The sequence below is a fragment of the Hibiscus syriacus genome, unplaced genomic scaffold (assembly GCF_006381635.1).
Source record: "Hibiscus syriacus cultivar Baekdansim isolate YM2019G1 unplaced genomic scaffold, ASM638163v2 tig00113124_pilon, whole genome shotgun sequence".
Classification (NCBI taxonomy): Eukaryota; Viridiplantae; Streptophyta; class Magnoliopsida; order Malvales; family Malvaceae; genus Hibiscus; species Hibiscus syriacus.
Window position 1 is genome coordinate 3,403,476 of NW_024063444.1, and position 14,574 is coordinate 3,418,049.

The 14,574-nt window shown below is 32.9% G+C and overlaps 2 protein-coding genes across 8 annotated transcripts; both read left to right on the top strand.

Moving 5' to 3' along the window:
• The first annotated feature begins 5,602 nt into the window (after positions 1-5,602).
• On the top strand, positions 5,603-7,962 carry LOC120185603. Of its 5 annotated transcripts, none has more exons than XM_039189776.1 (3): positions 5,604-6,089; positions 6,196-6,708; positions 7,483-7,620. In XM_039189776.1, exons 1-3 carry the CDS (start codon positions 5,688-5,690, stop codon positions 7,525-7,527), a joined length of 960 nt encoding a protein of 319 aa, XP_039045707.1. In that variant the 5' UTR covers positions 5,604-5,687; the 3' UTR covers positions 7,528-7,620. The 5 variants fall into 5 exon arrangements, with proteins under 5 accessions (XP_039045706.1, XP_039045707.1, XP_039045709.1 ...); XM_039189778.1 differs by having other exon boundaries at positions 5,607-6,089; positions 6,196-6,345; positions 7,438-7,620; XM_039189779.1 differs by having other exon boundaries at positions 5,607-6,089; positions 6,196-6,345; positions 7,441-7,620.
• Positions 7,963-10,410: 2,448 nt separating this feature from the next.
• On the top strand, positions 10,411-12,704 carry LOC120185607. 3 transcript variants are annotated; one of them, XM_039189782.1, is made up of 3 exons: positions 10,411-10,963; positions 11,056-11,562; positions 12,206-12,704. In XM_039189782.1, the coding sequence occupies exons 1-3, from the start codon at positions 10,562-10,564 to the stop codon at positions 12,320-12,322; spliced, it is 1,026 nt and encodes a 341-aa protein (XP_039045713.1). In that variant the 5' UTR covers positions 10,411-10,561; the 3' UTR covers positions 12,323-12,704. The 3 variants fall into 3 exon arrangements, with proteins under 3 accessions (XP_039045713.1, XP_039045714.1, XP_039045715.1); XM_039189783.1 differs by having other exon boundaries at positions 12,209-12,704; XM_039189784.1 differs by having other exon boundaries at positions 10,416-10,963; positions 12,239-12,704.
• The last annotated feature ends 1,870 nt before the right edge of the window (positions 12,705-14,574 follow it).

A 14,574-nucleotide genomic window follows, 5' to 3' on the forward strand; every position in this document is an offset into this window, starting at 1 on the left:
ATATTTTTAAATATTTTACTCGAACATTTTCAAGAACAATGATTTGTAGAATGGACGTGAAAAGCATTACTTGATCGAAGTAGTGCGATCTGATACGACATTTGAACAAAATGTAAACTTGAAATAAGCTGATTTTATTTTGCTAATTAATTCATTTTTATTTTAAGTTGAACAATGCAATGCATGTTTCTAAATAGCAATTTATTTGATTTTATGCAAATGTCGAGTTTCAATTTATATTCAAGTTGCGTTTTTTATAACATTGGGGAGGGGACATATTTCTTGTATAAAGGAGAAATAGACGAGATAGTCTTCCCATTGGAGGATGTGCAAATCTTGTGATTTCTTCTCGAATCGAGGAATATTCCCTAATAAATAATTCGAAACAAGTTAATCAATGTTCAATGAATTAATCATATTTTAACTTTATATTCAATTTATAATTTCCACCATTACAACAACGTGTAAGCGATTAAGTACCAATTTTAGGCGCTGTGAGGGTGTTAATACTTCTTCACGCGTAACCGACTCTCAGACCCATTAAATTGAATCTTTGATAACGCAAACCGAGTTTTGTCTAAAAAAACGATTTTTCTTAAAATTGTTTTAAAAAGAAGTTTTTAGATATTCGACCTACCTAACCCAAAGGTCGATGGCGACTCTATTTCAATTTAATTCAAATTAATTCAAAATCACTAATTTTTTAAAATAAAAGTCATAATTATTTTTTAAACTTAAGTGTTGTTTTCAAAAAAAAAAAAGTTATGAGACAATTATTTTTATACAATACAACTTCATAAGAATATACATAACATTTTCAGCTCATTTTGACGAATAATGCATTTATAAAGACCAGGTTCATAGTGTTGGAGTTTTATATATATTTTGTTCCGTTTTGTGGCAGAATATACATAACATTTTCAGCTCATTTTGACGAATAATGCATTTATAAAGACCAGGTTCCTTTGTGGTCGGGACTGGACCATCTCATTCAGTCACAACGCAGAATCTGCGAGTCTTCCCCAACATGATGTGCCACAGCCTATTCAGGGTTATGCCTGTGGTTCCATTATGCAACCAGATGATCTTCCACATTTAGGTATAACATTAAACATTCTTTCCTTTTAAAAGTAAAACTTTTCGAGTAGGTACGACAGACTTGATCTGAATTTAATTATTTAAATTGATTTAGATTCAATATAAATTTGAACATGATAGTCTAAATTTGATATAAAATCCAAAACAAATCGAATTGAACCAAAATAGACCTAAATTTTAGTTGGATTGATATGGACATGTATCCAATTTACCAAATTTAATCCAAACCGAACATCGATCCAATTTTAATTCGATAATTAAAGTAAAATGAAAGAATAATTTATATCTATAATTATATATTTTTAGTAATGTGATAAATAGTAAAATGATGTATATTATATTCTTCTTTTGTATTGTATTAATAGTTAACCATGAGATACATTAATTGATCGAGTCGTCAATGATCCTCATATTGTCCCATCTTGTGTGAGTTCGGATCATAACATTTATTCTGAAAATGCAATAACTAATACCTCTCTACTCAATAAAAAAGATAGTTAACCATCATTTAGCAATAGTTTAATGGTTCGATATTATTATACTACTAATCGTTGTTTTTTGTATTTTCTATTTTTAAACTTGATGTAATTTATACCCAACTCAATCTGAATTGGCCCAAAGATTCAAAAGTTGGACCGAATAAAAAAATGATCAATTTGATATTGACTTAACTCGAAAATCGATCAATTTAATATTGATCAGAATCGAAATCGATCTGATATTGATTGATCCAATATTAACTTGATCCAACTTATGATAAACTTGAAATAAATATGAACCATATTAGATCTGATCCGAATCGAACTTAAAACAAATATAATTTAAATTCAAAACTATTCAATGAATAAGGTTTTCCTTTTAGAGAGAAGTTTCAAACATTCTTTAACTTTGTTTTCACCCCCCACATACTCTCATTTCATAAAGTAGATGGCCCTGTTAATCCCCTAGCTTTATCTAATCAATGAATAATTAACGACTTCAAGCGATGGCATTGGCAATGATTATGTTTTGAAGTTTTTGTTTTAATCTTACAGGGTCTTCGACCTTTAACCAGCTGCTGGATATACCCTCGAGTTCTCAAACTCCACGGCATATTGGTTATCCCTCACTGCCAACTGACGTTGTTAGCCCCCGCCAACATATAAGTATGTCCCTAAACAGAACCCTCCTTGTGAAATTAATACTGCTCACTCTCTTTCTTCCTTTTCCTTACAAAAACTAAATACCGACAAGCATTTGGTTCTGATGCAGCACAAAATCGTCAGCCGTTGCAAAGATCGCTAAGTAGAGATAAAAAATACAGGCCCCGTCTCAAAGCAAAAGAGCAAGCTGAGGACGGATGCATCGAAATGCTGAATCAACAAATTTTAAGGATGAGTTTTGAACTTGCTGGCCTTGGATCAAAATTTTTTTGGATCCGTCACTGGCTCAACCCTTTTGGAATCTTCTTTTATATTTTTCACTGCAAACTGATTGTATTTATGTTTTTGAACTGCTCTGTTCTTAGGCCTCGTGAGGTACATATCAATTATTTGTTACACAATACAATTTCATAAGAACATATGTGACAACATTTCCAGCTCCGTTTGACGAATTATGCATGCATATTATGTCATACCAAGTTCACTGTGTTGGAGTTTTTCTATATTTTGTTTCTATTGTGTGGCAGAATGGTTTGTGTACCCGTTCAGTCATGATGCAGAATCTTCGAGTCTTCCCCAACATGATTTGCCGCAACCTATGCAAGGTTATGCCGATGGTTCCATTATGCAGCCTACTGATCTTCCGCATTTAGGTATATCATTAAACATCCCTTCCTGTTAAAATATTAGGATAAATATTGAAAATTTGACGGATCAACTAAATTAAATTGACTCAAATTTTAGTTGAACCGAAATAAAATTGTATCTAATTGAACTGGAATCGAAAGGAACATGAATTTAATTTATTTAAAAATCCGAGCTGAACATTAATTCAATTTTAATTCGATAAGTAAATAAAAAATGAATAAATAATTTACTTTTATTATTAACTATTTTTAATAATGTGATAAATAATGAAATGATGTATGTTTTATTATCCTTTTATTTTATACTAATATTTCACTACCATAATAGTTTAATGATTTAATATTATTATAAGCACAACATTTTGTATTTTGTATTTTTAATTTGCATTTACACCTAACTTCACTTTCGACCTAAAGATTCAAAGATCGACTCGAATAAAAAATTGTTTGATCTGATATTATACAACCAAAAAAAAAATAAACATACAAATACATTTATTAGGGTACAAATCATATTATTGCTACATTAATCCATTCAAGACATGGATTTTCTCCACTTGGGAGGAGTCCTACCTCGAACGAACTTTGCTTTGACATCCGTGGGTGTTTGCCTCCCGAAGTTAGTCTCTCTGTCTTCTTCAATCCTCTCGAAAACGCTCACGCTACTCTTAAGTGAAGGCATTATCCCCGGCTTCCTCCACCTGAAAAACCCTTTCCTCTTATCCATTAGTTTCTCCATTAGCATCTGCATTGCCAGTCATTGGCTCTGGACCCTCAACAGCTCTTCTTTCAGCTTCTTTATCACTATTTGTTGGGCGTTGATTTCTCGTTTCAACATGTCTGTTGAGCTTGGTTTGTTCAGAGAACAAAACTCGACCGAACAGGCAAAAGTTCATTTTGAGCAGCGTGCAGGGATGCTTCTGGTGAGAGTTTTTGACAGTCTATCAATCTGCAAAGAACCTTCCTATCTTGCTTTGACACACCTGGACGTGCCTGCAACAATTTAATGTATTGTTTTCTTAATTTAAAGCAAGACAATTAAACTGAATCATGGGTGAAGTAATACTAGATTAAAAGTGTCCTAAAGATGGATGCATTTAGCAAGACAATGTTTGTTTGAAATAGAAAGAATTGGAAATGACGTGAACTTACTTTGAGGTAAGTGTCGAGTTTTAATCCTCGGTCTTAACATAGAAAATATGATAGTTTAGAGGCGAACACTTAAAAAACTACTTAAGTTTGTACAGATATGGAGGACAATCTTTCTATTGCAACTCCGATTGTTTGTTTATAGCACCAAACCCGCTTTGCTTCTTTCTCTTAATTCATTCACCCACTTCAATCAAAATTCACAAGTTCAAGCTTATCAACATATTTATCGTACAAGGATTCTTTCATTATTTCAATGTAAAGTTAACATAATCCAAATTTATAAATGATGAGAAAGAAAAGATGTCAAATATTCAAAGTTTATTTGTTCTGAAGCAATTTATTTAATCTTTACTGGATCTATGACATAACGAATGTTTATACTCAGTTTTGATATGTGTGGTTGGAGAAGAAAAATAATTAAGGAAATTTCTAAAAATAATCTTTAAATTTAATTTTAATTGTTATATGCATTAAATGATGAAATTGATTTTGAAAACAAATTTTTAGTGCATGACATAGATTCTTTTAATTGGTTGGGACTTTTTTTTTTTTTTTTTTGCTCTCTCGATTTCAAGGCTTCGCCTTAATTAATCCGGACCGATCCGCGTCGCGCACCTGACTTTGGTGGACGAGTCTCCCAAAAGGGATTTTCTGCATATACAAAGACTCGAACTCGAGGCATTGCTTAAGCGATATCAAACTGCTTACCACTTGAATCAACTCCTGTTAGTTAATTGATTGAGACTATTGATTATGTGGTGAAAAGAGTCTATTAAATAATTTCTCCTATATTTACGTATTATAAATGCATGGAATGGCTTAATTTGTTGCCATCTTTCTTTCATTATGGTTAAATAGTTAATTTTTCCATGCACTTTAGTTTAATTCTTAATTTGATTTATGTATTGCATATTACTTAATTTATATTAGATACATATTCATATTCAATACTAATACTCAGATCAAATAATATAAAAATATATTTTTAATTTAAAAATAACTCTTATGTTTACAAAATGATGACAATTTACGAAATCCTTTGTACGTGCAAACTGGGTTCAAAAGAAGGATAAATTAAATGAGATTCCTTTGGAAAATAATTAGTCTACAAACTTGGGAGACAATTTTGACTAGAATTCATGATATATAAAATAATAATAAATGTATAATTTTAATCTCTTTACTGCGTTTAAATTTAAAATATAATATAGTATATTTATTTTAATATGATTTAAATACTTTATTTTTATGATGTTTATGTTTAGTTAGATAAGTATATCTAAATGTAAATAGAGAGATAAATCCTAATTTTTAAAACCTTAAATAACAAGTAATTCTATACATAACTAACTAAACCACAGATTACGACTCCGTTAGTGTATTTGGTCACAATAATCTGATCAGAAGCGTCCAATTCTAACGGCCTCACTTCACGTCCAATCTCTCTCATAATGTCCGTCCGGTGATTGTAATCCCTCATCCCTCAACCGTCCGATCTCATAACTCCATCCAATCCATTTATGAAAACCATGGCCCCTGTATAAAAATATAAACCTATCATCAGCGACCTTTCCTAGAATTCATTGCGTGTTTCCTTCCTAAAAATTCAATTCAACATTTTTTTTACTGAAAATCAAATTGGCCAATCATGAGATTCAACAAAGGCAGCAAAGTCGAGGTTCTAACCGGGAACGAGGCTCCAACCGGCGCCTGGCGCTGTGCCCAGATCATCTCCGGCAACGGCCACACTTACAGCGTGAAGTACGGTTGGTTTCCGATCACCGGCAAGGAGGCACCGGTGGGGAGAGTCCCCAGGAAAGCGATTAGGCCTTGCCCTCCTCCTATAAATGGAGCCGATGATTGGGTTTCCGGTGACGTCGTTGAGGTGTTCGACGATTTGTGCTGGAAACCGGCGGTGATCGTTAGAGTTTTCGGTGGAAACAACTTCTCCGTTAGGATTATTGGATCGAGTAGCGTACTCAATGCACATGAATCTCGATTGCGTGTACGGCAATCTTGGGACGCTGGCAGATGGTTCCTTGTTGGAAAGGTAATTCTATCGAGCTTTTCTTTAGACTATAAGTTTTGATATATTTCTTTAACTTCTTTTGCTGTACATTATTGATTCTTACTCTAATTGTTATGTTCGATAACAGGGCTCGTCGATTTCGTCTGGACCACCGAAGAGGAAAAGATCATTGCTTGGCATCTCGGATGCTGGTGGGAAGAAGACGAGGGTGATTGAAAAAGTTAGTATTGGTGGTCAAAGACTAATAGTTCGGCTTCCTTGTCCAGCTTCTGAAAAGGTAGATGCATTTGTTTCCCCAAAAAATATACTGGGTGAAAGATGTATGCCTTCTTCATTTCGTAGAATTGATTATATCAATGATACCATGAGTTGTGCGTCATCTGTTGGTAGTTGTAGTGGTTTAGGAAATAATGGTCATAACTTGTCTCCAAGTTATGTAACAAAAGGTTGTGAAAATTTAGAGGAATACTGTAGTTATGCTGACTCATATTCTGAAAGGTGTTACGGAGAAGAAGGAAATTCTTTCTCCACTAGTGTGGAATTGGGAACAGATTTCCATAGGTCAGAGCTGCATGCCTATCAGAAAGCACTGGGGGCATTGCATGCTTCTGGGCCTTTGACTTGGGAAAAAGAAGAAAAGGTGACTAACCTACGTCGTTCTCTTAATATTTCAAATGATGAACATTTGAGGGAGCTTAGAAAGTTGAGACATGATAATAATAGGTTTTTTGTTAGTTGTTGCTAGATTTACTTCAATGATGTAGATATTGTAAAGATACTTTAAATTTTCAATTTAGTAATTGCTTTATTAGTTTCTTCTGTTATCTCCATGAAAAAGGCTTTTGTTCTTTATGTTTAGATTTAGGCTTATATATATATATAGAAGCATCATTTTCCGTTCTTTTCGTTTTTTCTTTTGACCTTTCATAAATGTTGCATATTGTTGGGCGGATATTTCAGCACAGTAAATTCTATTATCCCTTGTGAAGTTGTTGAGTTACATTGAATACAAAGAGGTGAATTACATTCTTAGTCGCTTGAAGATTTGCTAAATTGAATTTAAGCATATACAAATCTAAGTTCCAGAAACAGTAAAATGAATTGTATGTTTCAGTCTTCCCAGCACATTGATATTCAAAAAAATTTCCTATAACCATAAGATTACTTTGACCTTGTTCCTGGTCTTTACCCACACAAAAAATGACCTTTCTTTCTAGTTCAGTTGCTGTTGGGATTTTGGAAATTGTGATGTGAAGCTGGCTGGTTTATGATTCTAGCTAGTGTTTCATACATTTCCAGTTTTATGTATGTGTAGCTATTCTACATCATATCATCATGATGTACAATTCTTATACTTGCTTTATTTCAGCAGCATATGGAATTAATGTTGAGAAATGTCTTGATGCTTTCTCAGAATATCTCATGGCCAATGTTGGAGGCATCAATACTTTGCTTCTAAAGCCATGATGGACTGAGTATGTCATCTCTTACAGTTTACCAGGGGACAACATCCATGGTTTATTCCTAAAGGAAGCCTTAAGCCTCGCTTTTGGTATGAATTATTTCTAAAAATATTTAAACATTCTGATTTATCTATGGAAATGGTAGTATAAGTCACCGTATTCCTTGTTGCAGAAAAACAATATAATCTTAAAAGCTAGCGTACACTTTAGCATGTAAATTGTTAGGTTGTAGATGCACTTATGGAAAGACAATCTTATCTTCTTCTATCCCCCCTGCCCCCACCCCCAAAAGAGTATATGAGAATTTTAGATATATCCCATAGTGGAATGGTTTCGTATCTCTAGAATGTACATATACAATAATGGAACAATTTTGGTAGGATGGTTAATAAGTTTATATCTTGCTCTCTCTTCTTTTGAGCAGATACTTAAATGCTTGAGTAGTGAAAAATTTTTTTGCTACCATCATATATTTTAATTTTTGAGAATGAAACAATAACTTTTTTTTGTTCGGATGTTAGAGTAACTTCATATTCACTATTAACTATAGGTTTTTGGCATTCACTACTAAATAGGGATCTAACAAATTCATGCATTTTAAAACAATCATGAAAGCTATAGTATAATTTATACTAATAATTGAAGTCCAAATTCCTCCTTTTTTAAGTTCAAGTTACCAAGCACAGTGATTTCAGTAGTTCTAATATGTTAGGTTTGGTTCCTTTGTTGTTGGATGGATACAACTGCGTTAAGCAATCCTCCTCGCGATGCCCGAGTTTCAAATGCTTATGACCCTTTTATTGAATAATACGAATGAAACGCGAAGCTTTTTTTAATCATAAGTTCATTTCCCCGAGTTTATGCTTTTTAACATTTTCTGGAAGTTGTTGATGGAAAGAATATCATGAGTGATGATGACCATTCATTCCACCAAATATGAAATTTAGCTGTGCTTTTATTGGTTCATATTTCATGAACTGCATTTGTGCGTCTTGGTAGTTATTTTAAAATTGAGATTGCTTTGAGGCAGGCTGAGATATGGTTTTGTGTTTCATGTGGAGCATATTTCTCTATTAAAAAAATATTTTTATTGATTAAATTTCATTTTTAAATATGATGCATCTGACATAAGGGTTGATCTTTGTTACTTGATTTACGTTCTTAAAGGGTGTGGCCATCACCGTTTACAGGGATAGGATTAATCACATACTTGTGCGGATTTCATGACTTCTATTCTAATAATCATCTTTAAGTTGTTTTCGTGTTGTGTATAAATTCCTATTTTTAACGTGACTCTTTATGCAAAAATAATTAGCTTCATGTATTTATATTATTATTTTTAAGTTATAATTTATTTCAATTATTTTTAATGTTGTATTTTCTGCGTATCTCACTTTATCTAATATTTGTAATACATTTTAGTTTAATTATTCGTTTACTTAATATTTAAAAAAGTTGTACGCTTTATCTAGATAAACCATAGAAATATAGATAGTTAACTAATAATTGTTTAATATAATTAAGCTTAAAATTTAGATTTATAATTAATTATTTAATTCTAAATATCTAGGTGAAGAAAAAAGAAAAGAAAAGAAAAACTATACACGCCTGTAATTGCAATCCTTCATACGTTACGATGGAAAATGCCTAAATGTTGAAAGTATATGAATATCTATTGAAAATAGTAATTAAAAATTATAAATGTGTATAATTCGTCTCAAATCAAATTAGTTTTATATATATAAATCATTTGATTTATAATAAGTCGTTTTTTGAAAAATGAATTACTCTTTTTAAAAGATAAAGTCAATTTTGAAAAATGAATTACGTAGACAAATCTGAATATTAGGCAAATCGTATGCAATTGTAACTAACATTTGTTGGTTAATTTATAAAACTTTCTACACAACAATTAATAGAAAAAAATATAAAATAAGAATTATATATATAAATCGAATATTATTTTTTGGTGTGAATCTCGAGTATTTCTCGCCGATTCATAATTGATATTTTAACATTCACTAATTGTAATGGTTGTTTAAAATATAAAATGATAATTCATATTTTTTAATATTTTAGCCACAATATTTTTTTAAAAAAATTTAGTTATTGTCGACGTACGTACACCTGTAAATATAATAGTTTCAACCTAAAATATTAGGAACAACGACGTTCTTTTTAACTACGGATGTCACTTGATAAATTAAAATGATAATTCATAATTGATATTTTAACAATCATATTTTTAAAATAAAATAAATATAATTTATATACTAAATTTAAAGCACTCGTAACTCCCAACTCTTAAACTGAAAGCTATTGCAGGCTTAAACAACTTTAAATTTAGAGACCAGTTAGAGGTTGACAGGAACAATGGCCCCTAAAATAGTTAAATTAAATACAAGTCCTTTTAAAAACCAAAAGATTACAAATTAATACATGATCAGATTACATTTTGACCTCCTATTCCGTCCTTCTAAAAATTATAAAATTAAAAACCAACACAAGTGTTGAAATTACACTTTTGGCTCTCATAAAAATTTATAATTCGAGGTCAATATGTTAATAAAAAGTGTATACTTTCTAGCTTTATCTTTGCTCAAATTACAATTTTCTTATCATAATTATACAAATCGAACTAAAACTCAATCAACTATAAAGTAAATATAAAAATAATAAATTAATTAAAAAGTATAAATATATAATTTATAAATATAGATAATAGATTATAAACTAGCAACTAACTCCACCTGCGAGTTTTTAGTTGGCAAGGAACGGCTTAACCTAAGCGCATTCGTCCTGACCGTCAGATGCATTGGGTGATCCCTCATTTATTAACCGTCGGATCATCACAAACACTTCTGATTTAACTAATAAAACCCTTATCCCCTATATAAACTCCATTTTAACTCTCCTTCCCAAGTGTGTTCCTTCTTCGATTTCTTTCACAAGAATTTTCCCAATTTCACTAATTTTCTGCCATTTTTCCGTTTACCCTAATTTCACTGATTATAATCGAAATCCCCAATCATGAGGTTCATGAAAGGTAGCAAAGTCGAGGTCCTTACCAAGCAGGAGATTCCAACAGGTGCCTGGCGCTGCGCCGAGATTATCGCTGGCAACGGCCGCACTTACAGCGTCAGGTACGGTTGGTTTCCGGTCACTGGCGAGGAGGGGACGGTGGAGAAAGTCTCTAGGAAAGCGATTAGGCCTTGCCCTCCTCCTACAAACGGGGCCGGTGATTGGGTTCCCGGGGACGTCTTAGAGGTTTTCGACGAGCTGTGTTGGAAACCGGCCGTCGTCGTTTGGGTTTTCGGTGGAAACAAATTTTATGTGAGGATTATTGGATCGAGTAGAGAACTGGAAGTACATCGATCTCGCCTTCGTGTTCGACAATCGTGGGAAGATGGCAAGTGGGTCCTCGTTGGAAAGGTTTTTTTTTTACAATAATGTTATCTATTTCTTTATTTGTTTTATTTATTGTAAGTTATTGATTCTTACCCTAATCGTTGTTTGGAAAACAGGGTTCGTCAAATTCCTCGTTGAAGAGAAAAAGATATTCGCTTGGCTTCTCGGATGCTGGTGGGCAGAAGAAGAGGGCTATTGAAAAGGGTAGCGTTGATGGTAAAAGGATAATAGTTCGGCTTCCTTCTCCAGCTTTTAAAAAGGTAGATGCGTTTGGTTCCCCAAATAATATAATGGGTGAAAGATGCACGCCTTTTTCCCTTTATAGAATTGATGATACCAGTGATAACTCGAGATGTGCATCGTCTGTTGGTAGCTGTAGTGGTTTAGGGAATAATGATCTTAATTTGTCTCCTGCTTATGTAACAAACGATTGTGAGAACTTAGAGGATTATTGTAGCGATGCTGACTCTTGTTGTGAAAGGAGATGTGGAGAAGAAGGTAGTTCCGGCCGCACCAGCGAAGGAATGGGAATGGATTTCCACAGGTCGGAGCTACATGCATATCAGCAAGCCCTTGGGGCATTGTATGTTTCTGGTCCTTTGACATGGGAAGAAGAAGCAAAGGTGACAAGTCTGCGTGATACTCTTAATATTTCAAATGATGAACATTTAAGGGAGCTAAGAAAGTTGAGACATAATGATATTAGGCTTTCATTCTGTTGTTACTAGATTTAATGAAATTATTATATCTTTATTAGTGTTATGTTTATTTTACTCGGTGCTGCAGATATGTAAAGATAAAAATAGTTATTTTCAACTCCCATCTTTATGTATGAAGTTTTTGTTCTTTTTCTTCTCCTCTGCTGATTTTGTAGTTGTGTTTTGCGTCAATATTGACGTAACAGAGTAGAAGGCTACTTCTCCAAGTGATAATTGTTGACTATTGAAAATAGCTTTTAAATGAAAAGAAGTGCAAGTACATTGTAGTCACCGGGAAGGACACTGATGGATTCTATTGTAAAAGTACCCAATTTTTAGAAAATTGCATCTGGTTGAGCCTGGTTTTCAGAAATATTTAATTTTTACTCTCGTCTCTGAATTTATCTCTGATATTGTCCGTGTTCATAAATTTTGCTCTTGTAAATTATGTTGCGGTGCTGGTTGGTTTATGATTGCACCTGGAATTATATAGTTGCAGTTCTATATATGTTATTGCATCATCGTCTTCTGATGGCGGGTATAAATATTATACTTTTCTTCATTTCAGCAGTATCTGGGGAATGTCCTGATGCTTTCTCAGAGTATCTCATTGTCACTGTTGAAGGCATCCATACATAGCTTCAAAAGCCATGATTGGTTTAAGTTTGGCACCCCTTGCAGTTGATCTGTGGGCAACATCCATGGTTTATTCCCTAATGGATCCCCTTAAACTCTGCTTTTGGTACGGATATTTCTATAAAGCTTTTCGAATTTGGATTTTTCTTTTGAAATGCTGGTATAGATTCTTATATCTGTTGCCGCTGCCTATAAATCAAGACAATCTTAAAAGACACCCGACAGTTTTAGTATTTTAATTGGTAGGTCACAGTTGCACTTAAAAAATTCAAATTGTATTAACAGTAAATTTGGTATTTCTGGATGATCATTTCCAACACAAAACCTTTAAGGCTGCATAATTGATGAATTGCTCCGAACCTGCCCTAGTCTCTCTCTGCGGAAACACTTGTATTAACTGCTTGAGTAGATGAGATTATCCTAGCATCCTTGAATCATACGAGTCTAATTTGTGGCCTTAAGCTGCATTCTAATTGTCTTAACAAGTTTATACATACTGATGAGTTTGGACAAGTTGAAATCGGTGTTTATGTACCATGATGAAACAGTGCTTTTAACTTCACAAGCGGTTGTTTGATACTTCTAGATGGGTACTTCTGAGCCCCTTCGAAGGACTCCGCATCACCTGTCCATGAGAGTGGTATTCTGTAAGAGAGATTTTTGTATTATGCAATATTATCTTTTTTCTTTTTCATGGATTCAGAATGACAAAAGATCAATGCTGTGATTAAATTGTTGGTTTTGCTCTATCATGTACAGTGCATGAGAACATGCAGGTAACGCATTCTTTTCCCTAATCATCATCAGCGTTGATGCTTAGTCGGACATTTTAGATTGATGTTTGAGTAGAAGTGGTTTATTAGAAATTCAGACATTGGAATACTATTTATTGTTGTTGCATGCGGTATGAACTTTGGTTGCTTCAGTTCATACCCTCCGGTACTAGGTAGGTTACTTCTAATTGGTAAGTTCTGTTTGCTATTTACATGCGTTGTTCCTCCTCTATCATTTTTCTTTTAAGATTTTTGGATGGCACCACCTAACATGTTTGAAAAACATGAATGCTTTTGTAGCTAAGGTATGTTATCGAAGAGCTTCTTTATTCTCATAATCATAACATAATGTGGTTAATTGGCCTTTGATTTAAATTCATCCATGTTTATTGTTACATGTGACATTACAGATCATGAGGCAGGGGCACGCCGGTAGAGGAGCCTTAACTGTTGTTTCTACAGAAGTGAATTTTCAATTTGATACTGAGACTTCAAACTTGTGGAGTCATGATCGACCCTCTTGTAAGACTTGCTTTGTTTAGTGTAATTCTATAATGTCAACGGATTATCTTGTTATTTTGAAGACCCAAAAGATTATTTTGAGTTTAACAGATTAAATGGAGTTCATAAAATCGGATTGCCATCTTTCACGACGAAGACGTATTAGAGAGCATCAAATCTGTTCTGTAAGATTTGCTTTGTTTAATGTAATTCTAATGTCTTGTAAGAAGTGTTCGCGGCGTTCGACAAGGTGTGTAAGATCTGTTTCGGTAGGATAGAAGGAAAGGTATCGAAAGTATGTGAAGTTAAGTCTGCGATAATCTTTGGGTTTATTGGATTGATGAACTTCATATACGTTGATGAATTTATAAAATTTTAGGGATAAAATACATATTATCAATAGAAAATAAATAAATAAATAAACTTAAATTATATAATAATTTAGAAGTTTCAAGGGACAATCGCTGTTGCCACGATCCATTATTGTTTGGACTAAACCGGTTTGTGTTTATTACCCCTAAATGTTGTTAGCTACTCAAATATTCCTCTGCCGAATGTTGAAAATCCTACAATTTTCTTTTTCTGTTTTTGTTTTCATGGGTTTTATTTCTCAATATTTTAAAGGATAAATTAAGTGTTTGGTACTTAAACTATTATTATTATTATTTAGTTTTGATACTCAAATTTTATTTTTCTCTGAACCATATTTAACATTTTGTTTAGGTTTTAAGATTTTGTTTTTTATATTTTCAGTTGAATTAAGGGTAAAGTATAGTAATGGTCACTGAACTTTTCTAAAGCTTGCATTTAGGTCTCCAACTTTTAAAACTTGCAATACGGTCCTTCAACATTTAGTCCGTTTGCAATATGATCTCCGACCATTTGACGCCGTTACATTGTTGTTAGTTCGTTTGTAATAAGGTCATTGAACTTTTCAGGCGCTTGTATTTAGGTTCCCCAATTTTTAAAACTTACAACATAGTCCTCAATTTCATTCTAAACCCCAAATTTTAAAATAATTCAATTA

What these genes read in the sequence shown, in the direction of transcription:
- LOC120185607 (XM_039189782.1), top strand. Translation starts at nt 10,562, where the DNA reads ATGAGGTTCATGAAAGGTAGCAAAGTCGAGGTCCTTACCAAGCAGGAG. An exon ending in AGTGGGTCCTCGTTGGAAAG is followed by an intron (nt 10,964 to 11,055) that starts GTTTTTTTTTTA and finishes TTTGGAAAACAG; the next exon opens with GGTTCGTCAAATTCCTCGTT. An exon ending in CATGGGAAGAAGAAGCAAAG is followed by an intron (nt 11,563 to 12,205) that starts GTGACAAGTCTG and finishes TCTTCATTTCAG; the next exon opens with CAGTATCTGGGGAATGTCCT.
- LOC120185603 (XM_039189775.1), top strand. Translation starts at nt 5,688, where the DNA reads ATGAGATTCAACAAAGGCAGCAAAGTCGAGGTTCTAACCGGGAACGAG. An exon ending in GATGGTTCCTTGTTGGAAAG is followed by an intron (nt 6,090 to 6,195) that starts GTAATTCTATCG and finishes GTTCGATAACAG; the next exon opens with GGCTCGTCGATTTCGTCTGG.